General features: G+C 42.4%; 1 protein-coding gene across 1 annotated transcript in view; it reads left to right on the top strand.

Annotated features, from left to right (window-relative positions):
* Positions 1-22141, top strand: part of nr5a2 (nuclear receptor subfamily 5, group A, member 2) — a 59007-nt gene that overhangs the window by 31601 nt on the left and 5265 nt on the right. The window contains exons 5-6 of the mRNA XM_034530744.1: positions 3021-3140; positions 8227-8374. Coding sequence (XP_034386635.1) covers positions 3021-3140; positions 8227-8374 — 268 coding nt within the window. The remainder of the gene's footprint in view (positions 1-3020; positions 3141-8226; positions 8375-22141) is intronic.

Genomic DNA, 22141 nt, shown 5'->3' with positions numbered 1-22141 from the left:
AACATGATGGTTTTCAACCACAAAATGATAATGTGTCATCGCCAGCTAACATTTACTCAAGAGACTATTTCAGAGTAAAGGTTTGTCATAGGTCGAGACTAAAGGCCTCGAGTTGCTGGTCCTTGAGCACATTTTCATTTCTTTGAAGAAAACAAATGAGAACCGCAGAAATGAGAAGTGGACGCCTTCAGTTTTTGGGTAATTTGGTTGATTCATCCAGTGACATGGTTTAGTTTGATTGCAGAGGCAATCATTGTGCTGGGGGAAAAGAATGTTACTAACTAGTGTTGCTATGTTAAAATGAGAAAAATAACAATCTGGACCATGTGTAACATCTCTGTCCAATGGTAAGGTACAGATATAGTGTGATCCTGATGTATATTACATTTTATTATCAAATAAAATATTTGCTTTCATATTTTTCAAATAATCCAAAAGTGAGGTTCCCAAGTAATATATCTTCTTATGAGTAGAACTAAAATACTCTCATGCACCAAAAACACTGAGTCTAAGCTGCAACTCTGTCAATCAATAGCATTGAATGATCTTATTTCAGAAATCATTGTTAGCAGACAGTGATAGCATATATATCGCTAAGTAATACACGACATATGAGGTGAGAAACACCCAGGGAATAACAACACGTTTGTTTCCTACTCAGTCGACAATACTGGAAACAGTAAATTAGCAGTTATCTAAACTTTCCATGACGATGTGGTGAGATAAGAATGTACAGAATGAATAAATCAGCAGTTTTACTGCTCCTGGTGAGTTCAACAAACTGCTCATTTGAACTCTCTTGTGTCATATCGAGAATAAATCAAGAATGTGATCAGCCAATGTTGGACTGTATGGAGTTCCTTGAAATAGTATTCAGGACTTGCTCGCATGAAAACACAATACGAAGCGCTTGTCAACTCCATGTCAGAAAGTTCATATTATCTGAGGGAGCAGGCAGCAGATCTTGTAAGATCAGGCGCCATGAACGTTGCTCATTTGACAGAGCAAAGGAAGAGCTTGTCAGGGAAACAGCTCGTGTCGCTGGCACTTAAAAAGGTCAGCGAACTGAACCCCAACCCCTGGTCCACCCTCACGCCTGTCTGTCTGTCACCAGTTCCCCATTTCCAGGCGGGTGTCCCCAGCCCTCGTCTAGGCTGCTATCACCCGCCGTCATCCCCTCGGAGCTGGCCCCCTTTGATAACCCAGGCCTCTTGTCAAGGAAGAGCTTCCAGGCAGGCAGAGTGAGGACAGGACTTTGAAGAGGACCCCGACACTTGCCAGCACTGCTGACATGCAGGGGGGTCCTTTGAAGAGCCCGGGCTTTACATGTACCCATCCGTCCATACACACACACACACACACACACACACACACACACGTTATTACAGGGTATATGGAGAAATTAAAAAAAGAGAAGTGGGGCACATAGAGAAGTCCCTCCTTTGACTGTGTTTCTTGCTCTCTGATGGTTTTAATGAAGGCATTTGAATTTGAGACGCCTTCAGTGTAGGACTGCAAATAAATAGATGTACAGGAGAGAGGAGGAGAGAGACAAAGAGAGTCCATGATGCCGTCAACATTTTTTTAGAAAAGGTCACAGAAGCTTTGTTGTATTTTGTCATTTGACTTTCACTGATGAAAGAGAAACTGGAGACGTGCGGCATTCAAAGATGGGGTACTTTTGGGATTTTCTTTGCTGCATTTTGCTCAGCTATTTATTCAATACAGTTAGTAAAAGGTTTATTTGAGTGTAGAAGGCGTGATAAAGGCATGATGGAACTTTATTACGGCTCCAGGTGAACCCTGATGATCTGAAGGGTTCCCGACAGCAGCTGTGGTTAAAGACAAGCACAGTCCTCCAGCAGTGTGTGCCGGGTCAATGTTAATGCACAGCTATTGTTTTGTCTGCCTGAAAGGTAAACAGACACTGTTTGACACCACCCCAATCACCAGTCATAACAATCCTAATCAACAAGCAATATAGACTTCAGAGTTGGCCACAGCCACTGTCGTACGAGATAATAAACGCGCTGTTCTTTTACCTAAGGTCATTGTAGATTTCAACAAATGGACCAGTGTGCAATTTCCAGACAGCACAGAAGTAAATTCCTTTCAGCAGTGTTCATGCTGCCTGTGTCGCAAAGGGTTTACCATCGATCCACATTCTTCACCCGACAAGTTGTGGTTGACATTGCTGATGAACATCGCAGACAGTTCTCACAGACTCAAAGCACAATCACATCACGACAAAACCACAGTGTGTCCAGAAAGACACGTTATTCCCAATGATACCACGAAGAGGACAATGTTTGTTGGGGGGGGGGGGGGGGGGGTGAAGAGCCTCTCATACATTTTCCTCATTCCTTCCTTCTCAATGTGGCCTTTTTTGTCCGAGTCTGGCTATGCGGAGTAATGATTAACACTACCAGGCATGGGAAGAGACTAACAGTGACAATGGAGGGGGTTGTTTTGGTATACAGAACCACCGATTGACCTGCCTCAGCTTCCCAAGCTCACCTGGCAGGTCCCTGGGAGCCAGCGGCTGGCATTCAGGACAAAAAAAAAAAGGCTACTTAATCATTATCATCTGTGGAATTACTCAGAAGCTGCTGGCAATGGGCAAACAGAAAAACATGGCAACATTGTGAAATCAGGCACGGAGCAAAGTGCTTAACTGAGTGATGAGGAAGCTTTAGAGCGTGTACGGGGGACTTTTGAGCTTTGTGCAAGGTTCTTAACTTGCAAACAGTTGCCTGTGATGTTTGCAGGTCGCTGAGGCTGACACAGGGCCTCGACCTTTTGATTTGAGGGTGGGATACTTGATTTGTCCTGTGGGAGTGAAATATAATCAATCAAGGGACATGTAAACATGGTAGATGATGCCACAATGCCCGGTAGCTTTTATAGACACTTCCAGTTTACTTTGCTGCAGTTTAAAATGCTCCTCATGTTCTCCTCTGGTTTGTTTCCTAGTCGAGTCAAGTAGTTGACATGACGTGTTTTTTTGTTTTTTTACCCAGGTGGACGACCAGATGAAGCTGCTGCAGAACTGCTGGAGTGAACTACTCATCCTCGACCACGTCTTCCGGCAGGTGATGCATGCCAAGGAGGGCTCCATCCTATTGGTCACTGGCCAGCAGGTGAGTTGGTTCAAACCCACCCTTTCCCTATTCCTCCAAAACCCTGCCGACCATGCTTCACTTGCTCCTCAGGGGACCCTGCAACACCTCAACATTTTCCTCAAAGCCTTATTGATCACCCAGACGCTGAGTCCCTGCTTCATTAAAAATAGATAACGCTTTATAGATATATACTAATGTCACTAGAATAATCAATTTAGCATTTTTTTCTAAGTGCATAAAGACTCTGCCAGCGCATAAATAAAGCACTCGGTTACGCATGGTGCAGCATAGTGAGTGGGTGGACAGATGAAGAATGTGGCTAAGTATGTTATTTTGTTTTACTTGGGCCCTTAAGGAACTTGGTGGGAGCTGATGCCTGAGGCCCAAATTGAGGTCCTCAAAGCCTCAGGAAACTGTGATTCTGTTTCGCCTCACACACGCACACACACACACACACACACACACACACACACTGTCAAACAGTAAACAGGGAAGACTCCTTCAGTATTCAGTGATTTTCATAATCTCCTGCACACCCAAAGAGATAAGACTGCTCATCATGAATATGCCTCTGACCAGTGGCATGGCTGTCAGTGAGATGAGAAGTCATACATTATATATTGGCTAGCTCTTCAAAACATTGCTCTTCAACAAAATGTTTTACAATAATAGATGCTGCTATAAATATTGAAGCAAGGCAAGTGCACTGTACACAGGGAAGTCCTGCTTAGCCAAGGTTTGGGTTAGATTTAGTAGCTGAAGAAGAACTGGCTGTAGTAAATAGTCATTAGTAGTAAGTGTTGAGTAGTACAAACCGTAGTTAATAGTAGTAGAAGTGTCTACTTGGTATGTACACACAAATAGGTGAAGAGAAAACACAAAGCAAAAGGAAGAAGGAAAAGCCAAAGATAAGGAGAAATATTGATGGAACAGGTGGGGGAGAGCTGGAGAAATGATGGAGGAGGGCAAATGAATAGAGGGGTATGCACAATATAAGCGGTGGGAGAAAAAAGGAAAGGGGTGAAGGAAAGAGAAGGAGAGGTGATAGAAATCAATGGAAGCAAACGGCGAAGGAGAAGGAGAGAAAGATGGGGAGTGAAGATGAGAAAATGAGCAGAGATGGAGGAATGACAATGAAAGAACATGAGGAAAGATATAAAGAGGTCTGTTGAGAAAAGCAAATGGAGAAGGGAGTAATAGGCAAAGGAAGAAAAGTTGTGAGGAATGAGAAGGAGATACAAGTGCAATGGTACTAAAGTGAAGAAGATAAGGAGGTGCTGCTATGAAGAAAGGAGATGGTAGAGGCAGGACATAAGGAAGGGCAAGGGAGGACAGGAGGAGAAGTTAAAGGTGGTAGGGGACCAGAACAGAGAAAGAAGGAGATGAGGAGATGAGGGATTGAGGAGATGATGAGAGCAGTTTGAAGAGACCAGAGCAGTAAGGAGGAGGAGGAGGAGGAGGAGGAGGAGGAGGAGGAGGAGGAGGAGGGCCTGATAATCAGGGGAGGCACAGGACGGCAGTTTTGTTTGCATACTGTGGTTAATGAACAGCTGGTGTTGAGGGGGGGCAATGGGGAAATATATATGTGTGTGTGTGTGTGTGTGTGTGTGTGTGTGTGTGTGTGTGTGTGTGTGTGTGTGTGTGAGAGAGAGGCTCTGAAATAGTTCATTATTTCCTATTATTCTCTGCATGGCCAGGGGTGACAGCACAGTTATGCCACCAGGGATATTTAGAGCCCAGTAGCAGCATTATCCAAAGCAAATGCTACACACACATAACAAATCACATAATGACTGTTTGGGCCAACATACAATCAACATACGTTCATTGGCCACACGGGTCTGTAATGCAAACTCAATTGTGACAATATGCTCATGTTATTGGCCAATGGGATATTCTAAAAATTAACCATTATGTTCAGTGAGTTATTTGTGATGAGATGGACGTTTTTGTTGAACATAGCTAAGTCTATGATTTTCTACTTTTAGTCGGGTCCATATGTCTTGCCGTTGCATCGCATCCTTGTCTGTGCATCTGTGTCATAAACTGAATGTACAGGCTAAGTGACAAAAGGCATGCCTCAGTGTGTCGTCATTTTCTATTCATATATTATAATTATAATAATAAATAAAAATAAACTGAATTGAATTGAAAAATACAATACAATATATTTTTATATTCCAATAAGGCATCAGGCCACTTATATCGTTAAAGTTTAAGTTGATAAAGTTTGTGTTAGGAACAACTTAAATGTCCTCAAGTTGACAGATATTTTCAGAAAGCTGACAATTTGTTCAATTGGACCTTTTGACATATTTTTCTCCCTTTTGCTTTGGATCAAGCTTCTTCTTTGCTCTCGTCAGTCAAACGCTGCACTCATACTTGAAAGGAAATTCATGGTACCATCAGATTTTCTATTGTAGCCTGTCAATCAGTTTCTGTCCTCTGCCTCTTTGGTTCGAAAGTTTTTCACTTGCTAATTTCTGTCTTTTTTCTTATTTTCTGTCTTTCTCTGAACTGCTTCATGCGGTCATGTCACCAACAGAAGTGAGACGTGGCCATGAGAAAAGAGGCTTGTTCTTTATCCTGTCACAGCATCAAACGTACAAATGTGTGCATACATGAAATGACAAAGATTGGACTGAACTGTTGAATGATTAAACAAGGCCTCACAGCTTGGCAGTCAGTTTTTGGTAGCACAACGCTCCTGGTGTAGATTAAATTCAAATGAAGAAGAAATGCAAAAAAAGATTTATTGGCCAATAGCACATTTCTGTGCTTTCAAACAAGGTACATTTTCCATCCCTGTCTTCCACACACATCAAAGCCCTCTACCCATCAAACCGAGCTCACCTTCCATATCCATCGTTAATGTTCTGCTAAGGCTGTTTATCGTATTCATGATGGGTTAAGATTTGAAGGTTTATTCATATATTTACTCTCTACGTCTCTCCAGGAGGGATAATAAAGTAGTATTGATTGATTGACTGATGCGCAGGTCACCAGGGTTAGTGCTAAGTCTGCTATAGTGACATTATAGCATTTTTTTCCTTCTCTCTTTTTACTTGAGGCTAGAAGGCAATAACCCAAGGCATCACCATCAACAGTCCAATCCTTCAATGAAGTTATTTCATGCACAGTTGATTTTATGTAAATTGATTGACATCTTAGAAGGGGGGCAGTGTCTGCTTTTCACCCGGTCATAATTCTTAACTGTCTCGAAGGTGGGAAGGAGGAAAGAGAGAGAGAGAGAGAGACAAAGGAGTTAAGGATAAATCGGGAGAGGAGGTACAGGAGTGTAGTAAAAGAGAAAGATAGGAAAAGCAGGATAGGAGAAGAGGAAAACATGATGCATTGTAAACATTTACTTTACTTTGACCGTTCCCTGCTTCACAGATGAGAAACATGCTCCAATCCTTCTCTTTACACAATAAATTAATTCCAAATCCGGGGGTGTTTTTAAATGCAAATCGAGGCTCACAGGGACCCTCTTCCTCCCTGAGCTTTAGGAACTGCACACGCCAACATCTACCTTCCCCAGGAAACCCGAGCACAGTCAATTATGGTAATGAATTGTCAATAAATATAAAAATTTAATATGGTCTTGCTTACTTTGAGTGGCAGCTAAGGACTTGCCTCCCAGACAAATGTGCTGCGGCTGCAGATATGAAGTGCCCCTGAAAAAGGAGTGTATGTGTGTGTATGTGTGTGTGCTTTTGTAAGTGTGTGTGTGTGTGTTTGTGTTTAGACAGATGTGTTGGACTCAAGCAAATGGGTTTATGGATAATCTATCTATCTCTCTTGTTTTTGTCGTTTCTCTGCATACATGTTTTTGTTTTGCTGTGTAACAGAGAACAGAGAACAGAGAACAGAGAGATAGAAGTCAAGTCTGGCAGGTCTAGTCAGATGGAGGTGAACTCCCATGCTCTCTCCATATGCCAAGAGCATGTTGTCATAAAAAAACTGTTAAACGGAGAAAAAAAACTACCCCCTGCAGCTGCTTTTTTGACACATAGACCAATGTCTTGTGTTCTGAACTTTTGACTCTGTGTTGAGAGTGCAGGAGAGCAGGCACGGGGATGAAGAAAATCATTACATTATGTTCATGGCGCTGATGTGTTCAGGGTACAGTCATGTGTTGCATAGTTATCAATCATTTTTGCGCATTGGGATTTTAGATATATTTTCATTGATTGAAATAACCCTTGAATGGACATAAGCATCCCAAAGAGATATCCACAGTTTGACATACGAAAACCAAGTGAATAAAAAGTAAGAGAGGGAAAGCTAATATCTTTTGAATCTGCTGTATCTAAAGGAAGTTGCTCGTCCTCTTCCTTTTTAAAGAGTAATTGGTTGAAATAAATCATTAATAATGGTCAGTATGATCAAATAACCCTGCTGTCCTCCTTTGGGTGGGATCTTGTATAACATTTTTTTTTATGCTATCCTGTTGATGATGCTCAAACGAAGGAAGTACATATTACTGACTTCTTTTAAAAACATCACTAAACAGTCTATTGCTTTTGAGTCCAAATGTATAGTTAATTTAGAGTTATGTGTCCCTTTGTATTGTTATATTTTAGCATTAGCCAGCTACTTGTGTTAGGCAACAAACAGTTTGTTTGTTGTAGCAGTCCCGGAGGACTGTTAAGATATTAGCAAGAATGGAATTGGACTGGGGGGGTGGTGTCGGGGTTGTCAGAAGCAGAACGCAGTAAATGGAGCAGCCTCGGGCCTCACTGCCTCAGCTATCCAGGCTGCTACCACAGCGGCACTATTCAGTGGCGTACCGCAGCCGGACGTGCTCATTGAACTGACAGGCTACTAATAAAACATTAGTTTACAATCGTGTAAATTAACATGACGCCATGGGTGGGTTTTCCAGCCAGAGTCACCAGCCTCCACTGATCTAAACATGCTAAGCTATCTACTTGGCTGGCTATCCTTGCTACCCTACTAGGTGTTAACGAACTATTGCTGTCTAGACATTCAATTCAATCCACACATCAAAGAAAACCTCCACAGAGTGCCTTACAGCCAGAATGTTCTGCCTTCAGAGCATGTCTTCACATCCCTCTCTCTCTCTCTCTGCTTATTCCAGGTGGACTATGCAGTGATTGCTTCACAGGCGGGAGCCACCCTCAACAACCTGTTGGGCCACGCCCAGGAGCTGGTGGCCAAACTACGCTCCCTGCAGATGGACCAACGGGAGTTCGTCTGCCTCAAGTTCCTGGTCCTATTCAGCCAGGGTGAGTCTATGAAAGCACTGAAGCGGAATGTTTGAGGGCGAGATACGGTAAAAGGTTCCTGGGTCATTTTTCCTGACCCATTAAAGTTGCTGCTCTTGAGGTATGAGTGGTGGATGATGGTTGCAGCGATGCAGGTGATGAAGGAAGAAAGTGGAAGGAAGAAGGGTGTGGAAGGAGAGAAAGGGAGAAGGCAAGCTTTGACACAACTATGCAATTTAAGTTCCCCTTTATGCAAAGCATACATACAAAAGGGCAGAAGTCCTGACATAGGAGCTGCTGTGTAGGGGCAGCAGCAAGATGTATTTCAGCCACGTAAAAGAGAGGCCAACCTCACCATCTTACAGCCGTTTCTGACGGGGAACTGCACTGAAAGTGAAACTTATCGATTCCATCTTCAAAGCCACAGGCCTCCTTTGACAAAAACAGTGTAGATAAGTTTCACTTTCAGTTCAGGTCCATGTCAAATAATATTCTAAATATAGCCTTCACTTAAACGGAGATACATTTTTCAGGTGGGTCTTTCTTTTTTTCTTCGATTGAGCTTCGGCGGGCGAGAATGGAAATAAGGGAGGTCAAGTGAGGAGGGGAGAAGGGAGGAAAATGAGATAGGAGGATGATGAAGTAGAAGAGAGTAGGAATTGGTGGGACGCGGGTACCATGAAGCATTTGGGATGGACAGGTGGGAGGGAGCTGAGGCTGGGAAGAGAGAGGGAGCAGGGATTTGGGAGGCGAGGGAAATGGAGGGATATGTAGCCAAATAAGTTAAGGGAAGAGAAGGAGTGTGTGTGTGTGTGTGTGTGTGTGTGTGTGTGTGTGTGTGTGTGTGTGTGTGTGTGTGTGTGTGTGCGCGTGTGTGTCTTCAGATCCCAAAGCTGCTCTCCACTCTCTAAGCCGAGGTCAGACATTGCCAGGAGACTGTCATCTCTGTGTCTTACCTAACAAGTCTGCAGCAAATGGCCTCAGAGGAATATACACACACACACGCACACACACACAAACACACACACACACGCACACACACTTGACCAAACCTATTTTAACATCCTACATTACTGAGGCTAACGATGTCAAGGTAGCTTCGCTCAACCTGGCCCCTGTATGGCACCGAGAGCAGCAGTGGCATGATGGATATTTTCCTCATCCTCAGCTACCCCTCTCTCCATCCAACTGTAATCCACAGGGGTCTTACTTTCACTACTTTACTAAACAAAGAAAGAGGGACTTATGAACTGCGAGGCAAAAGCACATATATACAGTCCACATACACTGAGTTGATCAGGCAGGATTAATGTTTGTTTAAGAAAGAGGGAGGGATGGAGGGGATTGCAGTCTGTGTGTCTGTGTTCATGAGTATGTTTTGTTTGTGTGGTTTTTTTTATGAGACAGGGGTGTTGCTGTGGCTCAGGGTCTAAATAATTTGGCAGAAACATCATCCATAATGAAAGGCTCACCTGAGGGATGTGTAACGCCCCCGGCAATGCCTGTTCAGGCCTCCTGTGAAAGAAGCCCGACACAGACGGCGTAGCGCCGGCTGAGGGGATCAGTGTTGGTGGAGGTGGTGGGGGTGAGGGATGGGGAGGGGCTCGAGTAATGTAAAGCCAGGAAATTTACAATTGAGCTGATGAATATCTCACACAGCTGAATAGAGATGTGAGGTTGAGATACATATATTTAAATATATGCCATGTGTGTGGCAATGAGACAGGAGGAGTGCATTCACACATCTTTATGTATGTCCACACATCTGCTTTTGAACTACATGCAGACACAACGAGGGACCATCTTGCACTGACTGATGAACTAAAAGATGAGACTCTCCCTTTTTATTAGCTCCATTCAATCCATAACACTGGTCGCTGTATTCTCAGCTGGGGCTAATGGGGTTCATCATGACACTGGTTTAATACGGGGAATTTACAGTTTTATTCTAACTTAATGTGATATATACTTTTTGAATATGTCTGAAAAAGTAGTATGACTTTTATTGGGCATAACATACTCATGCCTGCACAATATTTTATATAAAGCAAGCATTTAAAAAAAGATGGTATTGGACATAAAGATTTTTAGGTGTTGAAGATTACTACATAAACTACCGCTCTTCTATGTGAGTCATGGAGCTTGTGGTTTTACTCCCTCCATCTCCCTGCCTCTTTACCTATCTTGTCTCCCTCTATCTCTATCTTCATCTCTCTCTCTCTTTCTGTGGATGGATCGGTCACCTCCTCCCTGCCAGAAGAGCTGTGGCCAGTTGTCGATAAAGACAGGCATATATAGATGTCCCTCCAGCTGAGAGGAGACACTTGTCCTGATCTGTGTGTGTGTTTGTCTTTCAATGGCTCTGCTGTCTCTCTGTCCCCTGTCACTATTTGCTTGTCTTTAGTGAAAGCTTTCACCCTCTATCAGGGAGGAGATTATCACTCTCAGAGCATTGATCTCGTAAGTGTTTGCATGACTGTGAGCAATGATTGTGTGCATTGGGTGTTGAGCAGGAGACCCACAGAATAGCAGAGATGGAGAGAGTGAGTGCTCTGTGGGTCAGAGTTCAGTAAAGGATCACTAGTAGTTGTAAGGTGTCAGATCACTGTTAATGGGACTTTGATTTCCTTTAAAAGGTTTACAGGCCTAATAGAAAGACTGGTGACATAAAAGCCCAGAGGTGAGAAATGGGTCAAAAGTTCAAATTCAGACTGAGGAAGGTAAAAAAAAAGACTCTTCTTCCCACTTTGGTGGAATTAAATCAAAACAGTATGCTCAGTAAAATCAAGTGTGTACTATGCATCTTCCTCTTATAAGAATAACAACATAAAAGACTTTACTGAGAAACTTTCCTCAAATCTGATACAGATATGTGCTGATGCACGCACACATACAGTTTCCATACTGGCAAAGCAGATGCAGTGGCAGAGGTCAGAGAGTGTTCAGCCAGCCACCAGTTAACCCAGCTCCACAGGTCAGACCCCATCAGGTGTAATTGGGTAAGACAGGCGCTGCCAGTCCTTGTCAGCCGAGAGGAGAACCAGAGTAGCTGCCAGACCAGCGCGGGGTGGTAAATGCTCCCAGCGGAGAAAGCAGATTTGTGGACATAGCCCCGAAATAATGCTCCTATATTGAAGCCTTTAGAAGGAACAAAGCCAGTGAAAAGCTGTAGAGAATGTAGGCGTATTTGATTTCTCTGAAGCAAAGGTTTATTTCACAAAGTCACATCGGTAGTTCCATTGACTATGTAAACTATGTATTTCCATGTGTTTTGACCCATTCCTTGCTTTAAAAGAAGGAATGGGTCAACAACTGCACCTTTCATTTATTTTATCTGTTACGGCACTGTAAGTGATTTTATCTTCAGTCTAGCAACACTGGAAATACACTGAACCATAATGTCATGCATGTTTATTTAATCTGCCCATTCCAGCAGTTTATTTGAACTATATAATGTCACTATCAATTAAGGCTGCAACTGATTATTTGTTTTTCTATTATTGATTAATTTGTTTATTATCTTCTCAAATAACTGATAATGTTAAAAAGTAAATAGCGGCCTCCAGAATAGTATTAGGATCTTACTTGCCTTCAAACACAAGCATAGAAAACTATTTACATTTTCTTCTAGGGCCAGTAGGACACAACACGATTATTGGTTAGGTATATGCTGTTAAATGAGTGTATCTCTAAATAACAGACTAGAACAATACAAAGCCTGTTAATACAATAATATAAATTATTGAACCAAATTATTCAAAACATGATGAAATGATGTGTACAGTAATGTTTGCTGTTCATTATTCAAGGTCGGTGATCAAAAATCAGTTCTGTTGTCCATTCATAAGAAACCAAGACAGCCAGTGATTCAAGAGCTGCCTCAGCACCGCATTAACTGTCTGTCAAGTGATTAGTCAGGCTCTGAGGTTGGAGTTTAGGGACACCCACCTATCCATCCCTCCTGCCTTCCATCCCTCACCATCATCCAGCCCCTCTGCATTGTCTCTCCTCTCATTGCTCTGTCCTTTCCCTCTCTTTTTTTCACATCCATCTTTGTATGCCTCGATCTATCACAACTCCATCCTCCCATCCACCTCCTTCGCTCCTCATTTATCTTCACCCACGTCTGAACTGCCATTTATCTCTTTTCCTCCCTCCCTCAGCTTTTCCTCCACCCCTTTCCTTCCTTTAAATGTCTTAACTACAGTCATTTAAACTTGTGTTGAGAGTCAGTTTGTAATTTCCTCTTAAAACCTTTGAAATCAAGTATAACAGGGCTGAGATAATTTCACCAATCTCTAAATACTGTAAATAACAAGTAACATGACTTTGGAATACGTTATATTAAAGTATATTTTTTAAACAAAATAAGTATGATCGTATTAAAAACAAGTGAAATAGTGTCACAAAAACCTTTCTCAATATACATTGTTTCCCCCTCTCACTTGAACCCACCTCTCTGTTTATCTTTCCATTCCTTCACTTCTCCACCCTCTTCCCATGCACCTGTACTCTCATTAGCATGTTTAGTGCGCCACACACCAAAGACAGGTTCTGTGCACCACAAGGTCAGACACCAATCTGCTGACAACAACACAAACAACAGCAAACGTGATTAACCTTGATGAAAAAAAGACAATTTTCTTTCTTTCTTACCATCTCTCTCTGTATCATATTTGTTTCTCCACACAATGAGAGAGAAAAAAGAAGAAGTAATTCCCAGACAGCTACGTCCTAATTAAGCAACAGCCGAGGCTGCTCAGAATCAATGCCCTGATCCCTGGCCAGCGAGCAAGTGAGCTGGCTAATTCATGCACACCACCCGCCCTCTCCCCCATAAAGCCTGGCCAATGTTCATTTCCTGAAACAAACCAAATCATTTAGAATTTGGTGGGGGATTGATTAACATTGTGAGGCAGCGGCGGTTCAATATTTATACCCATTGAGACCAAGGAAGGGTCCAAATAATGGAGCATATAACCAGAACAACGTTTCACAACTTAATTAAAAGCAACATAATTGGGACTTTTTTCACCTTTTGAGCTGCTTGTTGTGTAGAACCCCAGCTTTTTACAGGGCTGTAAGGCAACAGAATGGAATCATCATCAGTACATTTGACCTGATCAATACATGTATAAAGGTACGGTTAGTGTGTGTATGGATTGCTCTGGCTTGCAAGAAACCTTGACTCAATATAAAATGTGTCTTTTCCTGCTCTCAAGAGGGACTAGGAAACATATAAAATAAAGCATATTTAACTAAAAGAAACAGCAGAAATCACGGGTAAGAAATGACTACAACCCTCTATATCCCCCAAGACTGCTACTTGATAGTAACTGGAAATATTTACAATAGTAAAATAGTAAATAGTACAATTACAGTGAATGTGTACACTATGGGAACACAATTCACATTGTGGGGGCTCATCCAACCCTCACAAGTGAAGACCTCTCAAGTTCTGAGAGAAAGTACACAGGTTTTGCAGACGTTTCAAATGCCTTCGCTCATTTCATATTTGCCCACACTAGAAGGTCATGCAAAAATATACCCAGATACTGTGAAACACATTTGTGAAAAGTGGCACGAATTATGCTTCATAGCACGTGTGTGTGTGTGTGTGTGTGTGTGTGTGTGTGTGTGTGTGTGTGTGTGTGTGTGTGTGTGTGTGTGTGTGTGTGTGTGTGAGTGTTCGTGTGTGTGTGTGTGTGTGTGTGTACAGGCAAGCAGCCCCTATGCTCTAATGTTTGCATATCCCACAAATTACAGACTTAGGAACTGGATTGGTGCAATGACAGCAGTAATAGGAAATAAAGTAGCAGTGTTTGCAGTTGAGCTAACACTATATATGTAGTATATAGTTCATAAAGTGCAATCCATGCACCGAGTGAACGCATAGTGCATTTTCTCTGTTTGGAAACTTAGTGAAATGTGCTTATTGACAAGTATTGGACTTGTTTTTTTCAAACAAATCTTTTCAAGCCCCCATCAGCAGCCCTCTGGCATTAATGTGACGCAGGACACAAACAAAAAATATTTGCTCAAACTTTGTCCCCGACAGAAGAGCCAAACCCAGCTAATCATGTTTGAGTGTCCCGACACTCATCAGGAGTAGTTGGGAGTGTGCCGTAAAGCAATATATAATACTTCCGCCTATTTTCTGTCAATTTTAGCCGAAGAAATCTAACATGGTGTGCAGTCAGCTCCTGATGCCGGCCGCCACTTTGTAGGGAATTCCATGTAATGAGGCTGCCTAAAAGGCTTTCAGACTTTATCAAGCAATAAAAGCTCCAGGTCTCCAGCCGACCACTATTACCTGGCAATACTGCAGGCTGTTGCCATTAAGCAGCAGTTGGGGTGAGTTGTGGTGGTGGGAATATTGAGGATCCCCTTTCACCCTTGACCTGAATCCCCCTTTAGCCTCTGCCTTATAACTCGCCTGATATACGTTACAGTTTTCTGATGGATTTGGACATTTCCCAGATCTTTCCAATTTACAACTCATGCTTGCCTTCTTTTCTTCTCTTTTTAGCTCTTATCACATTCTTACAAGGATTTATATGGTGATGTTGTTGACATTGTTCTTTATCTGGTTCAGAAATATCTGTTATCAGAGAGTAAAAAAAACATAATAGTTTACTTGGATTTATAAATTGATAGACCCTATAACAAACAATTAAGTGATACGACAAAAAAAAAAAGAGTATAGTCTACTACTGAGTCTTAAGTCCTATAATGACTGAATGAGAAGGATAATGAGAGATATTTATTGGAATTAAATACTCATAATAACCATACATTTGGTGACCTTAAAGTGAAAACACAGCATAGCCTTCAACATTTGGAATTGTCTATATTTTGGATTTGTATGATGTGAATCTTACCACAGTATATTTTTTTAGGTTTGATAGTTTTTCTCATGGCTCAAATGTGCTGAAGGTAAAACAAAGAGACTTGGTCTTCAAATGGTGTAAGAAAATATTCCATTTACAATGTACCCTCAAGAAAACATTCTTATTAGAAGAACACAACATTTTCTTGAACAAGCACTATCACTGCTCAAGTACACTAAGATGAATCCAAAGCATGCAACTTCATCACAGCAGAGTGCTCTTTCAACAAGTAGTATTACAAGAGTTGTAATCCTTTTATTAATGTCAGCACTATCCACACCCAGTAACAGTCACAACACGTGCAGCCCAGCTACCATCTGCAAGGTAGTTGGATTTAATACACACTTTAACTCACTGCCCCGTCGAAGCAATACAGGACATATCCCTTAAACTTCTCCTCCCCTCCATCAATACACTCGCTAACTACCGTAGCAGTGAGCACAACCAGACAAATGCTCCTGTAAAAGTTTTTTTTTCACGAAAGAAAAAACCCTTTCCTCCGTTCTGCCTCCTCCTCTGCTCCTGCCCTCCCATGTGGTGTGATTTAAGATGGGCAAGCTATGGAGAAACTGTTGCCCTCCATCCCATCCCCGCCCACTCTCATTCTCCCTCTCCCTTGGCCTTATTACAGGCTGTCAGTTTATTATAAAACATTAGGAAAGCAGAGGGACACTTGCAGTTACTGTCCTATCGATCGGCAGGGATAGATTCTGTGATTTAGAGTCCGCCTCTGCTCGCGCCCTCCACATACTCGGTCTCCTATTAAGGCCCCAGCGCTTTGCTTTTGCTATTGATGTCTCAACATTAACAGTTACAAGCTGCTACAGAAAATCAATGTTCAACTTTTATTACCGGCTGCATAACGCAGAGGACCTCCCGCCAACTGGTACTTAGCAGTCAAAAGGCGGCGTGGACTGTCTGCCCGGCACGTCAGGTGTTTTCTTAAGTGATATCTGCAGTAATATAAATCCTGTGTACAGCATAATGGGGATTTCAGGGGGCAGTTGAGGGCCTAAGAGCTTAGGGGTACAGCGTAGGAAAGTATAGCTCGCCAAACAAATTAACACATGCTTGCAAATATCAACGTCTGCAACTGGACAAAGATTTGAAAAGTATGAATTTATGACAGGGAAGGAAGTTTTTCACTGAAAAACTACAATAAAATATCTACTTTTCTTGAATTTTTGAACACTGCCGTCAATACACCTCCAGTTCTCCGCCACAAAAACACTCATACAGTATACCTTTATGTCATCAGGCTAAAATGATGATCGTTTCCTTCAACCACCACCACCGACTATCCATCCATCATCACCATCAGTGTGGATGTGTGCGGGCTGTAACCCGGCCTTTCAAACATTTATGAGGAGCTAGCGAGCAGTGGTACGGCAGCCCTTCAGGGACAAACAGCCCCCGGTCCTGTACTCTCAGTCCCGATCAATGGAACTCAAGTTCATTACACACACTTTTCAGAGCCGAACGGCAGCAACAGATTTTCCTCCCCCTTCCACTGATCGCCGGGCAGCCCACCACTGGGGCTGCATTACACTAGCTTGTTTACGTGACTGCGTGTAAAGGAGGAGACAGGGCCAGAGAGTGTGTATGCTTTGCGCGCGTGTGTGTGTGTGTGTGTGTGTGTGTGTGTGTGTGTGTGTGTGTGTGTGTGTGTGTGTGTGTCTGTGTGTGTGTGTGATTGCGTGCGTGTGTGTGTGTGTGTGTACGTGTGTGTGTGTGTGTGTGTGTGTGTGTGAGAACAGGAGCTGCTCCCAGCGGCCAGAGCTTGAGGTTATCATTATGTACCTGTCGGTTCGCTGCAATGCTAATGCTAATGCATTCTCAGTGGCCATGGTTTTGGGTCCCAGTGCTGTGCTAGCTGGGTTGCTACTCCTCTCCAATTAGATGCTGAGGGATTCCTCTTTGGGGTAGGGAGTACAAATTGTGCATACATTAGAAAATCCCACTCTTGATTTGAATGATTTGACTGGAGACTTCTCCCTGGCGGTGATTTCACGTAACATATTCAGTTCAGGGGACTCAGACCCAGTGTGCCCCTACAGTTCAGGTCACAAACATCGTGGTGTGTCACTTAACCAAGTGGTGCATTAAATTAGTTATTACAGAGGCAACATTTTACAATGCTAACTATGCTGAGGTATAATAATTCCTAAATCCTAATTCCTAGCGCTTTTATCAGGACTTTTTCATGTGACTTTTTACTGAAATGTATGTAAGTACAAATACTTGTGATGAATAGTAATACAAGTAAAATTACCACTCAAAAAAGTACACAAAATAATGACTTTTTTGCTTTAGCTAGAGTAAGTGTATTTTGTTACTTTCTCCCCCTAGCGTACATACATATATATACAGTGACCTGTGATATGCTTAAGACAGTCTTTAAGCATATCACAGGTCAAATGTTCAAAAATAAATATGCAATCTCTAGCTTTACACACCCACTTTGTCAATCATTTGTGAAGTTGTAAATGCGAATGGCTTCACTCCGTCAATAAGTGTGAGCAACAGAATTAGTGCTGCGACTGTTGTTTCCGCAGCAAAAACAAATCTTTATGACAAGACATTTAGCTCATGATGTGTCGTTAATGTTACTCATTGGACAATTATTACAACAGGAATGAAAAGGACAAAGGAATGAAATAAACTAAGAGGTGTAGCCTACAGGTTGAGCAAAGTAAAAAGTAAACTTTTATGAAGAAAAACATAATGCCCATTTAGAATTCCTCCCTTTCTATTTTAACACAATTCTTATTTTTAGCATGAAACTTTCCATTTTCAATGATATTCACTGATCACTGACATTCTGACTGACTTTACACATGCAAACTTGTGGGCCTACACACGATTGATTACAGTAGAAGTAAAAATAATCCAATGGCATATTGGTTGTCAGCCATTGTGTTCCTGTTAGAATGTGTACAGTGCGGCTTGTGTTTAAACTGGTGGTGGTAAGCTATATGGTGGTCAGCTGGTTGCTATAAGATTATACACCCTCTTCCCTTTGCTCTTTGAGCTTCTGTATGTCCATGCTTGTCTTTGGACAATGTGGTTACGAGATACTTCTGGCAGGGACAGTGTGTGTGTGTGTGTGTATGTGTGTGGGTGTGTGTGTGTGTGTGTGTGTGTGTGTGTGTGTATACTGTGGCATGCGTGCACACGTAACCAGAGACAGTGATTAAACGTTTTAAAGCACAGATGATCCAACAGGTGCTCGCTGTCTCTCCCAGCCTTTCTCTCTCTCTCTCTCTCTCTACTTTGAGCCTCCACCCTCTCTGTGACCCCCACTCCTGAACCATCACAGCTCCTTTCTTGTCTCTTCGTTCTTGTGCTGAAGGATATTTTAAGCAACAAAGCCCTGTTAGTCTACCATCTTACACATAACGAGACATACATGTTGGGCATAGCTATTGTATTGCATTATACAAATGGGAAAAACCAACATGGTGGTGTAAAACTTTAGAGCTGCTTTCAAATTTGTGTTAAAACACAAGCACTTCTTTGCACACACATCATCAGAATTATAAATTATAAATGTTGTGTAATGAAAAGGCTCTGCCAGACATTTGTCATACCAGCTCTTGGCCTATACATGCTGCCTCAGACAATAAAGTTGTACTTTAGTGCCACCTGGCACTGACATCCATAGCTACCGTTGGCATGAAAATGTAAGCCTGTGAATTATCATAGTGCTCAGTGATGACTGAAACTCAACAACTTTGCAACAAACTAGTCAAACTAGTGTCATTGCGGTTTATCCTCAACATTATTAATTTCCTTTAATTCCCTTGTAATGTGTATTTGAAAGTCTTTGGCACAGAAGAAACATCCAGTGAAACTTCAGTTCTCCAAATCAACTCCAGCTTTGAGAGGCAGTGTGCAAACATGCCATCTTACATTAGCCCTAAGGTGGAGGACAGAACGGACACCACCATCCAATACATTTGAATAAATTAAAGTCCAATTTGCACTTAAGTTGACTCCACTTGTCACATGACAGGGGACGAAAATCACACAGAGAACAAAGAAGTTAAAAAGAAGGTGTGGATAACATTCTGCACACTCTTAAGTCTGCACTCTACCTGCTGGCTTCCATCCTCATACGAGAACGAAGCACCAGACAAGGGAGAGAATGGGGTAGATTTAAAACGAGAGATTGCAAGAGAAGAGAGGAAGGAGTGAGAGGGAGAGGGGGGAAATGACGCTATGGATTAACTGTCCTTCATGCTGAAAATATACATCCCCAGGCGCTTGGCACTGAATTATTAATTCAAATTTGTCAGAGAAAGAATGAGAGAAATCTATTGACGGGGAGACGGGCCCTTTAATGGTCTCATTAAAGAGGAGGCTTCCCACACCAGGCACCTTCTGTACTGCTGTAGGAGTTTTTGGGGCGATGGAGGTTTGGAGGGGGGTACTTGACCCCCCAATGATTTTCTGTCACTTTATCATAAACAAGAAAGGTTGACATGCCCCCTCCACTCCCCAACGCTTTCCCTCCACCACCAAACAAACCCAGTGTGTAATTAGCCAAGGGGTGCAAAAGTGCACTGAATGTAAACGAGGTTCACACGCATTCACTGATAGAAAGAGACAGCAACTACACACACACATTATATGTTACGCCTACATCTACTGGTGCTGACGTGTACAAATGAACTGGGGGGTAAAGTCCAGAGGACCCTGAAAGGTCCCCACGCAGGTACAGCCATATTGATTCCTAATTCATTCACATTTTATTTAGTTCCATCGTGCTGCTCCATTACCTCAGATTACACCAAACAGTGACTTATCTCCTGGATCATTGTCCATTAGATTTGAGCCTGTCAAGTGTTAGCGTCATTAGCTGCATATAGCTACGTGACTGGGAGCTGTTTTGGTGAGGGGGATGGAGGGTATGTGGGGGGGTAAACTGTCTGTAAAATCCAGATGGCATTAGCAAGGTGAAAGAGCGGGGACCTGTGGGTGCACTGCGCCGTCCGAGGTCGGCCCATTGAAAGGCGTTTGGTTCAGCCTCCAGGGGGACTAAAGAAAGGGGCAATACGAAACAGAGGGGTTGGGGGGTAGGGAGTGGGGGGGACTAGAGGGACCACAGATTCATTGCTGATTCAAATGTCTTAGTATCCCTCTGGCAAATGCATTTTCATAATGCTGAGACAATGAGATACTTTTTTTCTCCCTAGCTATATATATATATATATATATTTTTATTTTTTTTATCACAGTCGCGAAATAACATGAATAGCAGCAAATGGGGCGAGTAGATACAAAATATTTTAAGCCACAAAAAATCATTGAACTCTTGACATGAGAAGATGGAACTAGAACATATTGACTATTCTGCTTAGTAAGGGATCAACTAATCGATTAATAGATTAGCAGCTTCTTTGCATCAATATGACAGCAAATAATGACCACCATTAAAGTAGAGTAACACATGCCATCCTGTGTCAACAAGTCTGAACTACCCCTTTCATATTTATTCCCGCTGATATTATCCACCCTGGCTGTGTCCATCTGTTGAAGGCCTTTAAGTCCATAATACCACAGCTAAACAGAGGACCAACTGATACAGGATGTACATTGTGTTCCCCTTCACCTCAGGATAAACCCCCAGTACCTTCCAGCCAGCATAGTCAATGAGGTAAGCTGGTCTCCTTCCTGCTCGGAGCGCCTTTTCTCTTGTTTATTTTATGGGACCTAAGGCACTTTTCCTTCCCTCTCAATATCTCTCGACCTCTCTCCATCGCCCCGCCGAGCCCGCCGACCCGTCCTTGGGCGACGGGACTGAACCAGCCACTACCCGTGTAGCTTAACAACAATAGCAATGTTGTCGGAGGAGGTTAAGATTTGACTTAATATATCCCCAACTGGACCGTGCCTGCGTAATTCTCTTTCATAGCCGCATGGCCTGAGTGGCTGAAGGAAGGGGTCGATGAGTCGGAGAGCAAATTGAGCCTTCATGCTTTATTCTAACACACCGAGAATAGCCCATCCCCGTTGGTGGCCACAGGTTTCCAGGAGCTGTGAGACAGTTGATATTATGCATTGTTAGCGTGGAGGATATTTGGCCTCTGGACACTGGGCTCTATGTTAGCTTGAGGGCATGCAGCTACAGTACATCACTCTATGCTGGTGAAACAAAGGGTCACTTTTCAAGATAAAGCGTCACTGTTCGTGGATGGATGAGGGCTTTGTTAAATGATGAAACAGTTAGTGAGTGTAACGAATACTTCTTGAGATTCTTTTACTTCATTAGATACTGAAGAAAAGACATTTCAAAATTAGCTACGACCAATAGGTGCTCTGTAGGCTCAGATAAAACTGTCCACCACATGTATATGTTCAGTATGTGGTTTTTGCTACAATAAATATATGTATATTAATGTGGAGAAGCAATAACCAGAATGCAAAATATGCTGATATTACAATTAACCCCAGACCCCAAATTTGTAAATACATTCTATGTCACAAGGAAAAAAGTGTGGAATAATGTGGATGAGGTGTTTCAATGTAAATCCAAGCCTAACCTCATATATCAATTATTAATATCTGATAATGACAACCCACTTCACATAATGATTGGCCTGGTGAGCATAGTTTATAACTTTTCATATGTCACTTTTCATACGAATACATGAGTACAGCACCATGAATAATAAGATTATTAGAAAGTGTGCGGCACTATCCCCCGTATTTAAATGATTATCACGTCTATAACTGGATTTTTGAACCCTACATCAACAATAAGCTGATACATCCTCTGTGATAATCACTGTATGATGCTAGTTATCATTTTAGTCATGGTGTATCAAGTCTCAAAGAACAACCATTTAATGTTGGAGCAATCAACATCAGTTTACCGCCCCCCGCCCGCCCCCCC

The sequence above is a fragment of the Cyclopterus lumpus genome, chromosome 4 (genome assembly GCF_009769545.1).
Source record: "Cyclopterus lumpus isolate fCycLum1 chromosome 4, fCycLum1.pri, whole genome shotgun sequence".
NCBI lineage: Eukaryota > Metazoa > Chordata > Actinopteri > Perciformes > Cyclopteridae > Cyclopterus > Cyclopterus lumpus.
The sequence above is the reverse complement of the archived record's forward strand: the minus strand, read 5'-3'. Positions and strand labels throughout refer to the sequence as shown.